At 39.0% G+C, this 21319-nt stretch overlaps 1 protein-coding gene across 1 annotated transcript; it reads left to right on the top strand.

Annotated features, from left to right (window-relative positions):
• Positions 1 to 4431: 4431 nt before the first annotated feature.
• On the top strand, positions 4432 to 4839 carry LOC113908090 (keratin-associated protein 4-8-like). The gene has a single exon (XM_027568056.1). It carries the CDS (start codon positions 4432 to 4434, stop codon positions 4837 to 4839), a length of 408 nt encoding a protein of 135 aa, XP_027423857.1.
• The last annotated feature ends 16480 nt before the right edge of the window (positions 4840 to 21319 follow it).

The following is a 21319-nucleotide window of genomic DNA, read 5'->3' as shown; positions in this document are numbered from 1 at the left end:
TAAAATCACACAGAGAGGGGAGGTGGTGGGGGATGGTCTAAATAGGTGATGGGTATTTAGGAGGGCACTTTTTAAAAATATTTTATTTATTTATTCATGAGAGTCAGAGAGAGAGAGAGAGGCTGAGGGAGAGGGAGATGCAGGCTCCCTGCCCAGCAGGGAGCCCGATGTGGGGCTCGATCCCAGGATCCTGGGATCATGACCTGAGCCAAAGGCAGACGCCCAACCACCTGAACCACCCAGGTGCCCTAGGAGGGCACTTTTGATGAGCACTGGGTGTTATATTAAGTGATGAATCACTAAATTCTACACCTGAAACAAATATTACACTATATATTAACTAACTAGAATTTAAATAAAAATTTCAAAAAGAAAAAAAGTCACCTAAACTTTTTCACCTATCATATTGACCAAGATTAATGACAGACAGGTGTCTACATACATAAATACATATGTCTATATAAGTATCTATGTATTTGTGTATCCTGTGTATCATTGCATTAATACAAATGGGGAAAGACAAAACATTCACACATTGCTGATCGATGTGTAAATTGGTACAATCTCTGTGGAAGGTGAAGCTGGCATTATCTAATAAATATTACAAACAAATGTATACTCCTTGATCCAGCTATTCTATTTCCATAGGAATTTATTCTACAGAAAATACACATGTGAAGTTATGTATGAACAGGCTTATTCATTGCAGTATTGTATGTAATCTCAAAAGACTAAAAGCAAACTAAAATATCCAACAGCCGAAGACTGGTTCGATAAATTATGGTATCTTCATAAATGGAATACAATGCTACTATAAAAGAAAAAGAATGGCAAAGTGGTCTATATATACATACTATCTGAGTGCTTCATGTGAAAAAGCAAAGCAGGAGGACCATGACTGATGTACTACCATTTGTTTAAATGAAAGAAATGAATAAATATTCTTATTCGTTTCTTATGTGTTAAATATCTTCGGAATGAGTAACAAAAACCTGGAAGCTCCGGCTGCCTTCGAGGGGGGAGCCTAGGTGACTGTTAAGAAAGGTGGGAGGAATACATGTGAAAAAATGATATTCAAAATGTTTAAATTAAATTTTAAAATATAAAAGATGCAAAATACAAAAACATTTCACCAGAGACTAGTTTTTTGTTTTGTTTTTACCCTCCACTTCTTCCCTATCCGAGACAATGCTAAGCAACATTTAATCTATTCCTACACTCCTTCTAAAGGAGATTGTTTTCTTTTCACGTCTTAGCAATGCTGGTCTTGCCAAAGCTCACATGGATAGAGGGGTGGACGCAGAGCTGCAACCCACAGCCCAGCTCAGTGGTTATGGCCAGAGGACTGATTCAAACAGTGGGAAGACTTGGGGATGGGGAAAAGTTTTCCAGCCCCATGGGGAAAATGGTAGGCACCACAGTGGCATCACATCATAATTCAGTTACCTCATTTGAGGCAGCTTTAGTGGGTATGCACTTTCTCTACTTTCTAAGAGAAGAATTACATAATCAGCAAGCATGTTTGGGGTATAGAGGTAAATTCCAAGGGAATTGTTTAAGTATTACATGTTCTCCTTTATTACAATATAAATAACATCATCTGGAAGGGACTACAGATTTTAGTTTGAATTATTTAAGAAAAATACACAATGGTCACAGCTAATTCCAAAAAGAAATAGAGGGGCACCTGGGTGGCTCTGTCGTTAAGCATCTGCCTTCGGCTCAGGTCAGGATCCCAGGGTCCTGGGTTTGAGCCCTGCATCGGGCTCCCCGCTCCACAGGAAGCCTGCTTCTCCCTCTCCCACTGCCCCTGCTTGTATTCCCTCTCACTCTGTCTCCCTCTGTCAAATGAATAAAGTCTTAAAAAAAAAAAAAGAAATAGAAAAATACTTTATATTCTGAATAGTGAACATCAGGGGGCCCTTGAGCCCATGAAAATGAATTTGAAATCCCCCAGAATACACGTCCATAGACATTTGCTGACAGTGGGGTTTCTAAAGACTCTATGTAAGTTTCATGCTTACTTATACGTTAATAATGCAGAGCAACATGAGGGTAAAGACAATTTCTTTCTCATCTGACTTTGCAGAGAGGCAGGGTATATAGTGCTTTAAAATGTGGACTCCAGTGCTCAGTTGGCTGGAAACAAATCACTGCTTCCCATTTATTGGTTTTAATTCTCCCTTTGCCTCAGTTTCCTCATCTGTAAAGGGGAGATTTAGTGAAACTCGCTGCATTGGGTTGTTGGGACTGGCAAATGTGCTAATCTGTGGAAAGCACCGGAACAACTGCATAATGTGCTGGTGGTTGTGTTACTGCAGCGTCCAGCAAAGTGCTGAGCAGGCAGCACTCAGAGCCTTCAGAAGGAAGGAGAGAAGGACAGGAATTCCATAATCCATTGCGTTTTCATTTTGCGTAGGCTCCTGATAAGAACAGGCATATTTAGTGCATAATCATGTCGAATATCTCTTCCTTATCTCTAAATGGCTTCAGTTCATTTTTTAGCACATAAATGCTTTCTGATTTATTTATCCCGTAAAACTTTAAATTACTGGCTTTTAGGAGGAAAGGGCATACATTATATGCATGGTGAGTTATAAAATACATAAAAAACAGATGGGGTATGTTTCATAAATTTTATAAAAAACCATCCTTATACCTCTACGTTCAATTTGGCTCAAGCCTTGGCTGATTCTTTCTTTGAAGTAACTCTGTTATGCTCATTAACATCACCTGAGGCTATGAGCACACATCTCACCTTGCTCCACTTCAACCTTTAAACAGTGTCTCTCCCCCAGAAAGCCAAGTGTATTTTGGCATTTCTAAAGGCAAATCAAAAAACCAAAGTCAATTATATATGGCATGTATATATTACATTCCTGCCTAATGGCTTTTAAGAGATCCCACCATTTCTCCTGAAATTTAAGGCTACACACAATCTCTCCCTCATTCTAGCAATCTCAATTTCTCTCTCACTACTTCTTAAATTAACCCTCCATACATTTCCCTTTCATCATCACAGGCCAGAGTTATGCCCAATCTCAACTGTTGTCCTTTCTCTTGAACAACAAAAGGTCAGTGTGTCTTCTCTGATGGCTGAGACAACATCTACAGTCATTAAACAGAGAACTCCTTTATCAAAAATCACTCTATTTCAGCCCTGGGGATACAAAGATGGGTAAAGCATATTCCTTGCCCTAATGGACTTTATATTCTAGAGGGAGCCAGATACACAAATGCATTTCTGGTAGAAAATGATATGACAGAACCCATGCATGTATAAAGCACAACGGAAGTGCAATCGAGGAAAGACTTTACTTTTGTGCCATGCCAAGGAAGATATAGAAGGAAGGTGGCGTTTGAACTCAATGGGAAAAGGTAACTAGGAGAACGCTGAGCTCACAAAAGACTTTGCAGGAAGAGGGACTATCGTGAATGTAACTTGCTCTTTCCTTGAATATTTTTTTCCCTGAATACCGGTGGCATTGAAGAATACCTCTTACTTAGGCACATAACCAGATCTGGCCTTGATTATAAACCTTTTATGGGTGTCATTACTATGAAAGTATATGTAAGATCATAAATACCATTTATATTTCCCTTAATGTTCCCAAGAAAATCTTAAAGATATATGATACCACAAAAACTGACAGACATTTTAGGTTAAAATATTGGAAAAAATTTTAATAAAAATGGCCATAAAGTATAATCATGGCATATATTGACAGTTCAAAAGACAGATCAAAAATTATCAGCCCAATTACTCTAGCCCAGCCCAGAAGACATTTCTGAAGATCAACACCGATCAATCCCAGATGACTCTGCTATTTAAAAACCCTGAGTTGCTGCTGTTTCAAAGTACATCAGAGTGATGAGAAATAACACAGCTTGGAATGCTGTAGGAATTTCATTAACCCAAAGACCACCACAGTATACACCATTAATCATAAGTCTCCTCACTTCTTACACTCAAAAAGGAGCTTACTTCCTTTTCTCCTACCAGCATTCCATCTATTGAAATATAAATTTTCCACTAGAGATCCTTCTCCATCAGAAGCTCTCCCAAAATCATGTCAAGGTGAGACACAGAGAAGAGACAGGGACCCACCTGTGTCACATGATACCCAGAGATTAAAGTCTTGTGACACTGCAAACAAAGAAATAAGAAGTGATTCACATGAGAACCCTGGGGAACTTGAGAAAAGGGAAATAACTATTTCCTATACATTGGGAGTTTTTACTAGAAAAATATAATGACCTAATTTACTAATCGCATTTGTAGTCAATATAAACAAAAAGAAGGATATAGTCTTTTCATAATCACAGAAGTCCCTCAGCAGGGTATAAAAGGGGCCATGTGGCAAGGAGACTTCCCAACTCAAGACCCTCACTCTCTTGGAAACACACCCACAACTTCCACCCTCTGACACAATGGTTAGTTCCTCTTGTGGCTCTGTCTGCTCTGACCAGGGCTGCGGCCACGGCCTCTGCCAGGAGACCTGCTGCTGCCCCTCCTGCTGTGGATCCAGCTGCTGCCGCCCCAGCTGCTGCCAGACCACCTGCTGCCGGACCACCTGCTGCCGCCCTAGCTGCTGCAGGTCCAGCTGCTGCCGCCCCTCCTGCTGTGGCTCCAGCTGCTGCTGCCCCTCCTGCTGCATTTCTAGCTGCTGCCGCCCCTCCTGCTGTGGCCCCAGCTGCTGCCGCCCCTCCTGCTGCTGCCCCTTCTGCTGCCTGCGCCCAGTCTGTGGTCAGGTCTCCTGCCACACCACTTGTTATCGCCCCACCTGTGTCATCTCCACCTGCCCTCGTCCCATGTGCTGTGACTCCTCTTGCTGCTGAGCCCCCTGCCATGTGACTACCATCTCTGTTTACCTCTGCCCTACAGATGTAGACCCTCCTTTCGTGCTCAGCATTAGGACATATGAAGGCTGGTTGACCTCATTCAACAGGTTGAGCCTCATGATTCCAATGAACCCATCCCACTGAGTCTGTGAGCACATTCTAGTTCATGTTAAGCTCCTCCCATTATCATCTTTTTCTTTCAATATTGGTGCCAAATATGGATATTAATTTTTAATCCATCAGCTAAACAATTATCCCACTCCTCTAAATTTCTCTTTCCTCCTTATCACTTAGGGGCTCTAGATTATCCTTCCTAACAAAGTGAATATTATCTGTAACCCCTGTGCAGTACTGATTTGATACCCTTTGACCTGGGATTCAGTCATACCCTTAGACCTGGGGGTCCAGTTATGTAGTTTCTAAAAGAGTGAATATCTTATGTTTTGTTGCTTCTCTGCTTTCTAATAAACTTTTCTACACATAAAAATTCATTGGCATTGTTCTCTGTTTTCATGATCATTTTACTTAGTAACTAGGCAACTATATTTTACATGATGATACAGGAAGGACACTCATGCTGAAACCACTTCGAGAATAAGTGCTATATCAAATATAGATAATTTAAGATTTTGGAACAAAAGCAGCACATGTGTATGTGCACATATATATGTCTTAATACCCTAAATTGGGACAGATTTAATTCATGTCTTTAGCTCTTATTTTTAAATTTTAAGTTTTTATTGAGATATAATTGACATATAACATATATTTCAGGTATATACCATAATAATTTGATATTTGTATACTCCTAGAAATGATTACCACAATAAATCCAGTTACTATTTGTCACCATACAAAGTTACAAAAATTCTTTTCCTTGTAATGAGAACTTTTAAGATATATTCTTTTAGCAACTTTCAGGTATGTGATACAATATTGACTATAGTCACCATGCTAACATTACATCCCCATGACTTATTTATTTTACAACTGGAAGTGTACACCTCTTGACCACCTTCACCCAGTTTGCCCACCCCCAACCCCACTCCTCTCTGGCAACCACCAATCTGTTCTCTGTATCTGTGAGTTTTGTTTTGTTTGTTCGTTTGTCCATTTACTTATTGAAATCATATAGTATTAGTCTTTGATTTACTTAACTTAGCATAATATCTTAAAGATCCATCCATGTTGTTGCAAATGGCAAGATTTCCTTCTTCTTTATGGGTGAGTAAAATTTCATTGTACATCTACACCACATCTTCTTTATCCATTCACCCATTGATGCACACTAGGTTGTTTCTCTAGCTTGGCTATTGTAAATAATGCTACAATGAACATAGGGATGCATATATCTTTTTGAATTAATATTTTCATTTTCTTTGGATGAATACCCAGGAGTGGAATTGCTGGATCATATGGCAGTACTATTTTTAATTTTTTAAGGAACCTCCATATTGTCTTCCAGAGTGGCTGCACCAATTTATATCCCCATCAACAATGCACAGGGTTCTCCTTCTTGAAGCCATGCTTTGCAATCACATGTTGGGATATCCCCCCTTCTATTACATCCCCTTCAATCAGTAAACCCAATGTAGAAAGAAAGTTATAATGACAAATTTAAGCATTAATAACATATTTTTAAATGAAAAGCTTAGTAAAATTACATAAATACAATAACAAATGAAAAGTTTAATAAAATTAATGATATAAACAAAGATAAAAAAACTAATGAAATAGAAAAAGTCTGGTAAAACTGATCAAAGAGAGAGAAATGGAGAAAGAAGATGACTAAAAGAATGACAAATAACATTATGTTTGAAAAGGGGAATAATCAGCTCCCAAAAGAGTAGAAACTTTTAAAAAACATATCAGACCATTACATATAAGTTTATACCAATATGTTTGAAAATTACGATTGAATTGATTATGTCTAGAAAAATATAAATTAGTAAAATTCTAGAAGATATACAAAACATAAATAAGCCAATAACCATTAAAGAAACTATACCTATGATCCAAACTCCATCCTCTACATATATTGATACTAAAAAGCCAGACCCATGTTGATTTATAAGTTTACTAAACCTTAAAGTTCTCTCCCACTCCAACTAAGAAAAAGAACAGAAGAAAGTAAAATCTTCCCAATTCATTTTTAGTAAAACAATATTAAAAACATACAAGAACAATGTGATAAAGGAAAATTATAGGCCTATATTATTGAAGATTATAGATGCAAAATTCCTATAAATACACGTGAAATTTAGCAATATATAAAAGGAATAACACTCATAACCAAATAGAGTTTACCCTAGACATTCAGGAATGCTTCAAAATTAGAAAATATTTAAATAGGCTTGTTGATACTACTATATTAAAGGGGAAAAACTTCAGGATTATATCAATAGCTGTGGGAAAATAATTCAATAATATATAAATGTATTAGGGTTCTCCAGAGAAACAGAACCAATAGGTGACAGATACAGATGCACATTCATATACATAAACACACACACACACACACACACACACACACACATATACAGAATCATATATATAGAGAGAGAGATAGATTTATTTTAAGGAATTGGTTTATGTGATTACAGAATTTGAGAAATCCTAAGGTCTGCATTCAATAATCTGGAGACCCAGAAGATCTGATGGTGTAAATTCCAAATCAAAAGCCAGCAGGCTCAAGACCCAAGAAGAGTCAATGTTTCAGGAAAAGACTGATATCAAGGGAGTCAGACATGAGGAGCTCCTTTTTTAGTCAAAGTGAGGGGACATTAGCCATTTTGTTCTATTCAGACCTTCAGTTGTTTGGATGAGGTCTACCCACATTGGAGAGGAGGGCAATCTGCTTCATTCAGTCTACTGATTTGAATGTTAATCTTACTCAGAAACACTTTCATGGACATACCCAGAATAATGTTTGTCCAAATGTCTGGGCATCCTATGTCCCAGTCAAGTTGACACATAAAATTGGCCATCACAACAGCCATTTACTATTTAAACACTCTAAAATAGGGCTAAAAGAGGACATTTTTATCCTAATGAATGCTATTTATCAAGACTTCATAGCAAACATAATAGTTAACAAATAAGAAGTATTCCTACTAAAGTTTAGAATAAGGCAAGGATAACGCATATCACTCATCATTCATTGTTGTATTTGAGATCCTCACCAATGCAATCTGATAAGAAAAAAGTTATCAAAAAAAAAAGCTGATATTTGTAGACAATACTGTTGTCAACATAGGAAATCCAAGAAAACCCACAAACTTGTGCTAAAAAGAGAGTTTAGAGAAATCACTATATAGAATACTGACAAAAACAAAACAAAACAATAACATTCTTATAACTTGCAGAAGTCAATTAGTAATTCTAATTTAATAAGAAGATTTCATTCACAATAGCTACAAATATTATAAACTGCTTCAAAATAAGTCTAAAACAAAACTGTGCAAAAAAAACTGTGCAATGTTTATGAAGAAAATTTCAAAATATTCTTTGGAAATCTGTATGTAAATGAACAGTTAATGTCAGGTTTATTACTGGGAAGATTTAATATCACAAATGTCATTTCTTCCTAGTTGAATCAATAAATTTATGCCATTCTGATCAAAATTCTAAGGAGATTTTTAATAGAGTATGATTAACTGCTTTTAAATGCATATAGAAAAGAAAAGGTCCAAGATTAGCCAAAGAAATGCTGAAAAGGTAAGTAGAAGGGACTTTTCCCTATCAGACATATATCTTCTCCAATCCTGTAAGCTGCCTTTTAGTTTTGTCCACCATTTTCTTGGCTGTGCAGACACTTTTTTATTTTGATGTAGTCCCGATAGATTATTTTTGCTTTATTGCCCTTGCCTCAGGAGACATATCTAGAAAAAATTTGCTATGGCAAATGTCAGACATTACTGCCTGTGCTGTCTTCTAGGATTTTTATGGTTTTAGGTCTCTCATCCATTTTGAATTTATTTTTGTGTATGGTGTAAGAAAGTGACCTAGTTTCATTCTTCTGCATGTGACTGTCCAATTTTCCCAACACCATTTGTTGTAGAGCCTGTCCTTCTCCCATTGGATATTCTTTCCTCCTCTGTTGAATATTAATTGAATATTAATCAACCATACAGTTGTGGGTTCATTTCTGTATTTTCTGGTCTGTTCCACTGACCTATGTGTCTATTTTGTGCCAGTACCATAGTGTTTTGATGACTATAGCTTTGCACTATAATTTGAAGTCTGGAATTGTGACGCCTCCAGCTTTGCTTTTCTTTTTCAAGATTGCTTTGGCTATTTGGGGTCTTTTGTGGTTCCATACAAATTTTAGGATTGTTTGTTATAGTTCTGTAAAAAATGCTGTTGGTATTTTGATAAAGATTGCTCTAAATGTGTAGATCAGGAAGTCCCTTTTTAAATCAATGACATTTCCTCGTTGACCACTGAGAAGGAGGAAGAGAATAAAAGTTACCCAAATAAATGGAAATGCAGTGAACATCAATATGACTTTCTAAAATTCTTTGACTAAGCTTCACAACAAAGATTCCTAAAATAATTGACTCATAGCTCTGGTAGATTAGATTATTCTTCTTAATGTTTTCTACCTAACATTACTCCCTTTAGTAGAAGGATCCTCTCCCAGTCTCCCACCCTGTGACTTGGACTTCACCATGTGACTTGCTTTAGCCAGTGGGATGTTAGAAGACATGATCCACCCAAAGACTTGAAATATGTCCGCATGACTGCATTGCTCCCGTGTGCTTATACCATCAGAACCAGGGTTGCCAATTAAAATACAGGACACCTCATTAATTTTAATTTCAGATAAATAACAAATTTTTAATGTAAGTATGCCCCATGCATACTCAGACAAACTTATACTAAGGATTTATTTGTTTATCTGAAATCAAATTTTAACTTGGCACCTGTATATTTACTTGCTAAATCTGGCAAGTCTAATTCAGAAGGAAGTCCCAAACCAACCTACTGCCAGAAGCCAAGACCAGCCTTAATCAGCCAAAACCAACTAACCTGCAGACATGTGACCAAGAAATAAATACTTGTTATTCTATATTCTGAGAGTTTGTGGTTGCTTGTTATGCATTACAGCTGACTAAATCAACCACGGTGGCAACAAGAAACTAGCTTGCATATAATTCTAGCCACATCATCTCAGAGAATTACTTAGTCTGCACCTGCACACTAAAAATCAACTAATATTGTTAGGAGCCAAGAGAGAAGCTTGGGGTGAAGAGATTTAGAGAATGAATTTAATATAATTCACATCTATGATATCTTCCATGATATCACTGAAGCAAAAATAAACTAATCCCCTTTTGAAAACAATAAAAAGCCTCTCCCCTTAAGCTCAAGGTAGTAATTTTAGGACATTTGATTGGTGGTTTGCAAGCTCCTGGTCCTTTCTTTCATTTAGTGCTCACAGAAAGTAAGTGGGGTTGATGGAACAGGATTCTTTGTTTCTCCCCCCCTCAAATCCAAAGGAAAAGTACATCACTACTTCATAAATAAGAAGTAATTTTATGGGTTTTTTTGGGTGGAGCAAGATGGCACAGGACTAGGAGACCTGGATTTCGTCTGGTCTCAGGAATTCAGCTGAATAGGGATCAAACCATTCTGAACACCTACAAACTCAACAGGAGATCAAGGAAAAGAATAGCAACAACTCTCTGAACAGAAAAGCGACCACTTAATGGAAGGGACCCAACAAGCGGCAGAGCCGGGGAGACTCCCCTTCCTCCCCGGGGATGAGCAGCAGGGGAGCGCACCGCAGGGAACTGCTGGGTTTGGAGACTACACAATGACTCAGGTGCCAGCGATAGAAACACTCAGTCACAGGCCGGGTGAGCACGGAGTGCGGCCAGAGACTGGGGAGACATGAGTGATTCACTGCTTTTCTCTGGGGGCGCACTGAGGAGTGGGGCCCTGAGTTCTCGGCTCCTCCGGGCGGAGATTGGGAGGCCGCCATTTTCACTCTCCTCCTCCAAAGCCGTACCCACAGCTTGCAGGGAACAAAAGCTCCCGAGAGCAAACCCAAGCAGATTACTTAGCCCGGACCGACAAGGGCGGGGCAATTCCGCCTCCAGCAAAGACATTTGGGAACCACGGCAACAGGCCCCTCCCCCAGAAGATCAGCACGAACAGCCAGCAAGCCAAGACCAAGTTTACCGATCGATGAGAACGGGAGAACTCCAGAGTGAGGGGAATACTGCACATAGAATCCATGGCTTTTTTACCATGATTCTTTAGTCTTACAAAGTTAAATTTTTTTAACTTTTTTTTCTAATTTTTCTTTTTCCCTTTTTCAACCATCTTATCAATCCTTTTAAAAAACATTTTTATTTTTCATTTTTAGAGTCATATTCTATCCCTTCATAGTAGTTGCCCTTATTTTTGGCATATATATATGATCTCTATTTAAAATTTTGAGATACAGTTTCTTCTAACATATCAAAATATACCCTAAATCTCCAGGGTATGGCTTTGTTCTAGTCTCCTGCTTCATCACATTTTATTTTCTTTTTTTTTTTTAATCCTCTTCTTTTTTTCAAACTTCTTATCAATTCCTGTTATAAAATTTTTATAATTTTCATCTTTACAGTCATATTACATCCCTTCATCGTATCAACCCTTCTTTTGTACATATATAAGTCTTTCTTTCTTTCAAATTTTGGGAGGCACTTTCTTCTTGTTTTTTTAATTACGTTAATCACCATACATTACATCATTAGTTTTGATGTAGTGTTCCATGATGCATTGTTTGTGCATAAAAACCAGTGCTCCACGCAGAATGTGCCCTCTTTAATACCCATCACTAGGCTAACCCATCCCCCCACCCTCCTCCCCTCTAGAACCCTGTTTGTTTTTCAGAGTCCATCGTCTCTCATGGTTCGTTTCCCCCTCCAACTTACTCCCCTTCATTCTTGGCCTCCTGCTATCTTCTTCTTTTTCTTTTTTTTTCTGCTTAAAATATATTTTATTCTGTTTTAATAATTTATGTTATGTTAATCACCATACATTACATCATTAGTGTTTAATGTGTTCCATGATTCATTGTTTGTGCATAACACCCAGTGCTCCACCCAGAATGTGCCCTCTTTAATACCCATCACTAGGCTAATCCATTCCCCCACCCCCCTCCCCTCTAGAACCCTCAGTTTGTTTTTCAGAGTCCATTGTCTCTAATGGTTCATCTCCCCCTCCAACTTACTCCACCTCATTCTACCCCTCCTGCTATCATCATCTTTTTCTTTTCTTAACATATATTGCATTATTTCTTTCAGAAGTACAGCACCGTGACTCATCAGTCTTGTACAATTCACAGTGCTCACCATAGCACATACCCTCACCAATGTCTATCACCCAGCCACCCAATCCCTCCCACCCCCCACCACGCCAGCAACCCTCAGTTTGTTTCCTGAGATTAAGAATTCCTCTTATCAGTGAGGTCATATGATACATGTCTCTCTCTGATTGACTTATTTCACTCAACAAAACACCCTCCAGTTCCAACCACGTCGTTGAAAATGGCAAGATCTCATTCCTTTGAATGGCTGCATAATATTCCGTTCTGTATATATACCACCTCTTCTTTATCCATTCATCTGTCGATGGACATCTTGGCTGTTTCCACAGTTTGGCTATTGTGGACATTGCTGCTATAAACATTGGGGTGCACGTACCCCTTCGGATCCCTACATTTGTATCTTTGGGGTAAAAACCCAGTAGTGCAATTGCTGGATCGGATGGTAGCTCTATTTTCAACTGTTTGAGGAACCTCCATACTGTTTTCCAGAGCGGTTGCACCAGCTTGCATTCCCACCAACAGTGTAGGAGGGTTCCCCTTTCTCCGCATCCCCGCCAACATCTGTCGTTTCCTGACTTATTAATTTTAGCCATTCTGACTGGTGTGAGGTGTTATCTCATTGAGGTTTTGATTTGGATTTCCCTGATGCCGAGCGATGTTGAGCACTTTTTCAGGTGTCTGTTGGCCATTTGGATGTCTTCCTTGGAAAAATGTCTGTTCATGTCTTCTGCCCATTTCTTGATTGGATTATTTGTTCTTTGGGTGTTGAGTTTGATAAGTTCTTTATAGATTTTGGATACTAGCCCTTTATCTGATATGTCATTTGCAAATATCTTCTCCCATTCTGTCGGTTGTCTTTTGGTTTTGCGGACTGTTTCTTTTGCTGAGAAAAAGCTTTTTATCTTGATGAAATCTCAATAGTTCATTTTTGCCCTGGCTTCCCTTGACTTTGGCGTCTTTCTAGGAAGAAGTTGCTGTGGCTGAGGTCGAAGAGGTTGCTGCCTGTGTTCTCCTTTAGGATTTTGATGGACTCCTGTCTCACGTTTAGGTCTTTCAACCCTTTGGAGTCTATTTTTGTGTGTGGTGTAAGGAAATGGTCCAGTTTCATTCTTCTGCATGTGGCTGTCCAATTTTCCCAACACCATTTGTTGAAGAGACTGTCTTTTTTCCATTGGACATTCTTTCCTGCTTTGTCAAAGATGAGTTGACCATAGAGATGAGGGTCCATTTCTGGGCTCTCAATTCTGTTCCATTGATCTATGTGTCTGTTTTTGTGCCAGTACCATCCTGTCTTGATGATGACAGCATTGTAATAGAGCTGGAAGTCCGGAATTGTGATGCCGCCAGCTTTGCTTTTCTTTTTCTATATTCCTCTGGCTATTCTGGGTCTTTTCTGGTTCCATACAAATTTTAGGATTATTTGTTCCATTTCTTTGAAAAAAGTGGATGGTGTTTTGATAGGGATTGCATTGAATGTGTAGATTGCTCTAGGTAGCATTGACATCTTCACAATGTTGGTTCTTCCAATCCATGAGCGTGGAACGTTTTTCCATTTCTTTGTGTCTTCTTCAATTTCTTTCATGAGTATTTTATAGTTTTCTGAGTACAGATCCTTTACCTCTTTCGTTTAGTTTATTCCTAGGTATCATATGGTTTTGGGTGCAATTGTGAATGGGATCGACTTCTTGATTTGTCTCTCTTCTGTCTTGTTGTTGGTGTATAGGAATGCCACTGATTTCTGTGCATTGATTTTATATCCTACTACTTTACTGAATTCCTGTATGAGTTCTAGCAGTTTTGGGGTGGAGTCTTTTGGGTTTTCCACATACAGTATCATATCATCTGCAAAGAGTGAGAGTTGCGAGGCACTTTCTTCTAACAGACCAAAATACACCCAAAATCTAGTGTGTGGCACTGATTATGCACTAGCCTGATCATATTTGATCATATTCTGTTTTTTTTGTTTTGATCTGTTTTTGTTTGTTTTTATCTTTTTCTTTTTCTTTTTTTTTTTCCTCTTTCTTTTTTCTTTCTTTCCCTTTCTTTTCCCCTGGTTTCAGGTCTTTTCTGATTTGTTTAGAGTATATTTTCTGAGGACTTTGTTACCCTGTTAGCATTTTGTTCTCTCATTCATCTATTCTCCTCTGGACAAAATGACAAGACAAAAAATTACCTCAACAAAAAGAACAAGAGGTAATACCGTCAGCCAGGGACCTACTCAATACGGACGTTAGTACAATGTCGGACCTAGAGTTCAGAATCATGATTTTAAAGATACTAGCTGTGCTTGAAAAAAGCATGGAAGTTATTAGAGAAACGCTTTCTGGAGAAATAAAAGAATAAAATCTAACCAAGTCGAAATCAAAAAGGCTATTAATGAGGTGCTATCAAAAATGGGGGCACTAACCGCTAGGATAAATGAGGCAGAAGAGAGAATCGGCGATACAGAAGACCAAATGATGGAAAATAAAGAAGCTGAGAAAAGAGAGATAAACAACTACTGGATCACGAGGGCAGAATTAGGGAGATAAGCAATACCATAAGAAGAAACAACATTAGAAAAATTGGGATCCCAGAAGAAGAAGAAAGAGAGAGAGGGTCAGAAAGTATACTGGAGCAAATAATAGCAGAGAACTTCCCTAATGTGGGGAAGGAAACAGGCATCAAAATCCAGGAGGCACAGAGAACCCCTCTCAAAATCAATAATAATAGGTCAACACCCCGAAATCTAATAGTAAAACTTACGAGTCTCAGAGACAAACAAAAAATCTTGAGAGCAGCTCGGGAGAAGAGATATGTAACCTATAATGGTAGAAACATTAGATTGGCAACAGACCTATCCACAGAGACCTGGCAGGCCAGAAAGGACTGGCATGATATATTCAGAGCACTAAACGAGAAAAATATGCAGCCAAGAATACTATATCCAGTATATTTTTCAATGACATTGAAAATAGAAGGAGAGATAAAAAGCTTCCAGGACAAACAAAAACTAAAGGAATTTGCAAACACAAAACCAGCCCTACAAGAAATACTGAAAGGGGTCCTCTAAGCAAAGAGAGAGCCTAAAAGCAGCATAGACCAGAAAGGAACACAGACAATATACAGCAACAGTCACCTTACAGGCAATACAATGGCACTAAATTCATACCTTTCAATAGTTACCCTGAATGTAAATGGGCTAAATGCCCCAGTCAAAAGACACAGGCTATCAGATTGGATTAAAAACCAAGACCCATCAATATGCTGTCTGCAAGAGACTCATTTTAGATCCAAAGACACCCCCAGATTGAAAGTGAGGGGGTGGAAAACCGTTTGCCATGCCAATGGACACCAAAAGAAAGCTGGGGTGGCGATCCTTATATCAGACAAATTAGATTTTAAACCGAAGACTGTAATAAAAGATGAGTAAGGATGCTAAGTCCTAGTTAAAGGGTCTATCCAACAAGAAGATCTAACAATTGTAAATATCTATGCCCCTAACATGGGGGCAGCCAATTATATAAGGCAATTAATAACAAAAGCAAAGAAACACATCGACAACAATACAATAAGAGTGGGGGACATTAACACCCCCCTGACTAAAAAGGACAGATAATCTAAGCAAAAGATCAACAAGGAAATAAAGACTTTAAATGACACACTGGACCAAATGGACTTCACAGACATACTCAGAACATTCCATCCCAAAGCAACGGAATACAAATTCTTCTCTAGTGCCCATGGAACATTCTCCAGAATTGATCACATCCTAGGTATAAATCAGGTCTCAACTGGTACCAAAGATTGGGATTATTCCCTGCATATTTTCAGACCACAATGCTTTGAAACTAGAACTCAATCACAAGAGGAAAGTTGGAAAGAACTCAAATACATGGAGGCTAAAGAGTATCCTACTAAAGAATAAATGGGTCAACCAGGAAATTAAAGAATTAAAAAATTCATGGAAACCAGTGAAAATGAAAACACAATTGTTCAAAATCTTTGGGATACAGCAAAGGCAGTCCTAAGAGGAATGTATATAGCAATACAAGCCTTTATCAAGAAACAAGAACGATCTCAAATACACAACTGAGTACAGATCCTAAACCTACACCTAAAGGAGCTAGAGAAAAAAACAGCAAATAAAGCCTAAACCCAGCAGGAGAAGAGAAATAAAAGATCTGAGCAGAAATCAATGAAATAGAAACCAAAAGAACAGTAGAACGAATCAATGAAACTAGCAGCTGGTTCTTTGAAAGAATGAACAAGATTGATAAACCCCAGGCCAGACTTATCAAAAAGAAAAGAGAAATGACCCAAATCAACAAAATCATGAATGAAAGAGGAGAGATCACAACCAACACCAAAGAAATAGAAACAATTATAAGAACATATTTTGAGCAACTCTATGCCAGCAAATTAGATAACCTGGAAGAAATGGATGCATTCCTAGAGATGTACCAACTACCAAAATTGAACCAGGAAGAAATAGAAAACCTGAACAGACCTATAACCACTAAGGAAATTGAAGCAGTCATCAAAAATCTCCCAACAAAGAAAAGCCCAAGGCCAGATGGCTTCCCAAGGGAATTCTACCAAACATTTAAGGAAGAATTAATACTTATTCTGCTGAAACTGTTACAAAAAATAGAAAACTTCCAAACTCATTTTATGAGGCCAGAATTACCTTGATCCCCAAACCAGACAAAGACCCCATCAAAAAGGAGAATTACAGACCAATATCCTTGATGAATGTGGATGCAAAAATTCTCTTCAAAATACTGGCCAATAGGATCCAACAGTACATTAAAAGGATTATTCACCATGACTAAGTGGGATTGATCCCTGGGCTGCAAGGTTGGTTCAACATCTGCAAATCAATCAACGTGATATAATATATTAACAAAAGAAAGATCAAGAATCATATGATCCTCTGAATAGATGCAGAAAAAGCATTTGACGAAGTACAGCATCCTTTCTTGATCAAAACTCTTCAGAGTATAGGGATAGAGGGTACATACCTCAATATCATAAAACTCATCTATGAAAAACCTACAGTGAATATCATTCTCAATGGGGAAAAACTGAGAGCTTTCCCCTGAGGTCAGGAATGTGGCAGGGATGTCCACTCTCACCACTACTATTCAACATAGTATTAGAAGTCCTAGCCACAGCAATCAGACAACGAAAAGAAATCAAAGGCATCCAAATCGGCAAAGAGGAAGTCAAACTCTCACTCTTTGCAGATGATATGATACCTTATGTGGAAAGCCAAAGGACTCCCCCCCAAAACTGCTAGAACTCATACAGGAATTCAGTAAGGTGGCAGGATATAAAATCAATGCACAGAAATCAGTGGCATTCCTATACACCAACAACAAGACAGAAGAGAGAGAACATAAGGAGTCGATCCCATTTACAATTGCACCCAAAACCATAAGATACCTAGGAATAAATCTAACCAAAGAGGCAAAGGATCTGTACTCAGAAAACTATAAAATACTCATGAAAGAAATTGAGGAAGACACAAAGAAATGGAAAAATGTTCCATGCTCATGGATTGGAAGAACAAATACTGTGAAGATGTCAATGTTACCTAGAGCAATCTACACATTCAATGCAATCCCCATCAAAATACTATCCACTTTTTTCAAAGAAATGGAACAAATAATCCTAAAATTTGTATGGATCCAGAAGAGACCCCAAATAGCCAGAGGAATGTTGAAAAAGAAAAACAAAGCTGGCGGCATCACAATTCCGGACTTCCAGCTCTATTACAAAGCTGTCATCATCAAGACAGGATGGTACTGGCACAAAAACAGACACATAGATCAATGGAACAGAATTGAGAGCCCAGAAATGGACCCTCAACTCTATGGTCAACTCATCTTTGACAAAGAAGGAAAGAATGTCCAATGGAAAAAAGACAGTCTCTTCAACAAATGGTGTTGGGAAAATTGGACAGCCACATGCAGAAGAATGAAACTGGACCATTTCCTTACACCACACACAAAAATAGACTCCAAATGGTTGAAAGACCTAAACGTGAGACAGGAGTCCATCAAAATCCGAAAGGAGAACACAGGCAGCAAACTCTTCGACCTCAGCCGCAGCAACTTCTTCCTAGAAATAGACTCCAAATGGTTGAAAGACCTAAACGTGAGACAGGAGTCCATCAAAATCCGAAAGGAGAACACAGGCAGCAAACTCTTCGACCTCAGCTGCAGCAACTTCTTCCTAGAAACATCGCCAAAGGCAAGGGAAGCAAGGACAAAAATGAACTATTGGGACTTCATCAAGATAAAAAGCTTTTGCACAGCAAAAGAAACAGTCCACAAAACCAAAAGACAACCGACAGAATGGGAGAAGATATTTGCAAATGACATATCAGATAAAGGGCTAGTATCCAAACTCTATAAAGAACTTCTCAAACTCAACACCCAAAGAACAAATGATCCAATCAAGAAATGGGCAAACGACGTGAATAGACATTTTTCCAAAGAAGACATCCAAATGGCCCACAGACACATGAAAAAGTGCTCAATATCGCTCGGCATTGGGAAATCCATATCAAAACCTCAATGAGATACCACCTCACACCAGTCAGAATGGCTAAAATTAACAAGTCAGGAAACGACAGATGTTGGCAGGGATGCGGAGAAAGGGGAACCCTCCTACACTGTTGGTGGGAATGCAAGCTGGTGCATCCACTCTGGAAAACAGTATGGAGTTTCCTCAAAAAGTTGAAACTAGAGCTACCATACGACCCAGCAATTGCACTACTGGTATTTACCCCAAGGATACAAATGTAGGGATCCGAAGGGGTATGTGCACCCCGATGTTTATAGCAGCAATGTCCACAATAGCCAAAGTGTGGAAAGAGCCAAGATGTCCATCGACAGATGAATGGATAAAGAAGATGTGGTATAGGGGCCCCCAGGTGGCTCAGTGGGTTAAGCATCTGCCTTGGCTCAGGTCATGATCCCAGGGTCCTGGGATCGAGCCCCACATTGGGCTCCCTGCTCGGCGGGAAGCCTGCTTCTCCCTCTCCCTCTCCCCCTGCTTTGTTCCCTCTCTCGATGTCTCTCTCTCTGTCAAATAAATAAATACAATATTAAAAAAAAAAGATGTGGTGTGTATACACACACACACACACACACACACACACACACACACGATGGAATATAATGCAGCCATCTAAAGGAATGAGTCTTGCCATTTGCAACGACGTGGATGGAACTGGAGGGTGTTATGCTGAGTGAAATAAGTCAATCAGAGAAAGACATGTATCATATGACCATATGAGGAATTCTTAATCTCAGGAAACAAACTGAGGGTTGCTGGAGTGAGGGGGGTGGGAGGGATGGGGTGGCTGGGTGATAGACATTGCGGAGGGTATGTGCTAAGGTGAGCGCTGTGAATTGTGCAAGACTGTTGAATCACAGACCTGTACCTCTGAATCAAATAATGCAATATAAGAAAAAAAAAAGTAGATAGCAGGAGGGGAAGAATGAAGGGGGAAATCGGAGGGGGAGATGAACCATGAGAGACAATGGACTCTGAAAAACAAACTGAGGGTTCTAGAGGGGAGGGGGGTGGGGGGATGGGTTAGCCTGGTGATGGGTATTAAAGAGGGCACGTTCTGCATGGAGCACTGGGTGTTATGCACAAACAATGAATCATGGAACACTACATCAAAAACTAATGATGTAATGTATGGGTATTAACATAACAATAAAAAATTATTAAAATAAACTAATGATGTAATGTATGGTGATTAACACAACAATAAGGAAATTTAAAGAAAATGAAAAAAAAGAAGTAAATTTATGGAACTCATCACAAAGGGTAAGGTATGGGGTGAAGCATAATTAAAAAACAGTAAAAGGAATTAGATATGCGCATTATCTCAGTGCCACCATGTGTTACCAGAGGGAATCAGACTGCACTTTGAACATCCCGGAACAAGCAATCCCCACACACCCACCCACCAATAAGCCAAGATCTGTTGATTGCTTCTCACAGAGAAACCTCTGCACTGGTGCACAGATCTGACCCAGCAAACAAGTCCTGGGGCCCTTTCGGATTATCTCTCACTGGGACAAGACACTTCCCTAACTCTTTTTCATTATCACTTTTAATGATGCTTGCTTACTTTAAGACTTAAGATAAAAATGGGGGGAATACTTGCAATGTTCTCTCTCCTGTCTGAAGACTATGTTCTACCGAATAAACATAAACATAAAACTCATAGTAGAGGCTGCTCACTGAGGACCGAGGAGACCTAGACCCCACTGTGTGACTGTGGTGAACCCACATGACCTCTCTTGTAAGATGAGGGGATAGGCCTATATGTTCTCTACAGTCCCTTCCCAGAATCTACACATGCAATGATTAATCCTGAATAAATTACAAAGATAAAAACTGCAACAGATCCTTGATGAAAATTTTACAGTCAAGGTAGAAGTTGAGTTTGGTCAGGAAGAGGAGGGCATTCCAGGCAAATGGGGCAGAGAGCCTAGGACCTACTGGGGAAGAGTGACTAAACCAGGATGGCAGGGGTCCAGGATACCATGTGGTCCCTCCTCATCTGAAAACCACAGACCTGCCTCTCAGTGAGTCATGGAAGGAGACATCTAGGAAGCAGATAGATGTCTACTGGCCAGCACAAGAGTGTTGCTATTAACTTGTTACTGTTAGGGGCACGGGTGTAAATTGCCAAATTACCACTGTTTGGGTGGTAATTATGTGAGTCTTTGAAGTCCAGCAATAAAATGCTGACTTTAAGGCTAAAGAGCAGAATGATTAGATAACTATCCTAGTTTAGAAAACATACTCTTTTCTCTTGTATGAGTTAGGAATATTTCCAGGAAAAATCATCAGAATTGAATCCAATGTCTACATTTGGTAAGAATAAACAATATGAAAAACAAAGGAATGTTTGTGGTTGTGTGCATGGATGTGTATAAGGTGAAGATTCAAAAAACATCATTTACTCAATGCTAAATCCTCACTTAATTGGCCAGAAGATTAAGAAATGATCATGTGTCCTGGGGGTCATCAGCAGCTGGCCAGGGTATATAAAGGCCCCAGAGCCCGACAAAGACATTCACACCTGACAACACCCAAATCCTCTCACCAGTCCAACCCAAACCAACTCCAGACATCACC

The sequence above is a fragment of the Zalophus californianus genome, chromosome 16 (genome assembly GCF_009762305.2).
Source record: "Zalophus californianus isolate mZalCal1 chromosome 16, mZalCal1.pri.v2, whole genome shotgun sequence".
Classification (NCBI taxonomy): Eukaryota; Metazoa; Chordata; class Mammalia; order Carnivora; family Otariidae; genus Zalophus; species Zalophus californianus.
The sequence above is the reverse complement of the archived record's forward strand: the minus strand, read 5'-3'. Positions and strand labels throughout refer to the sequence as shown.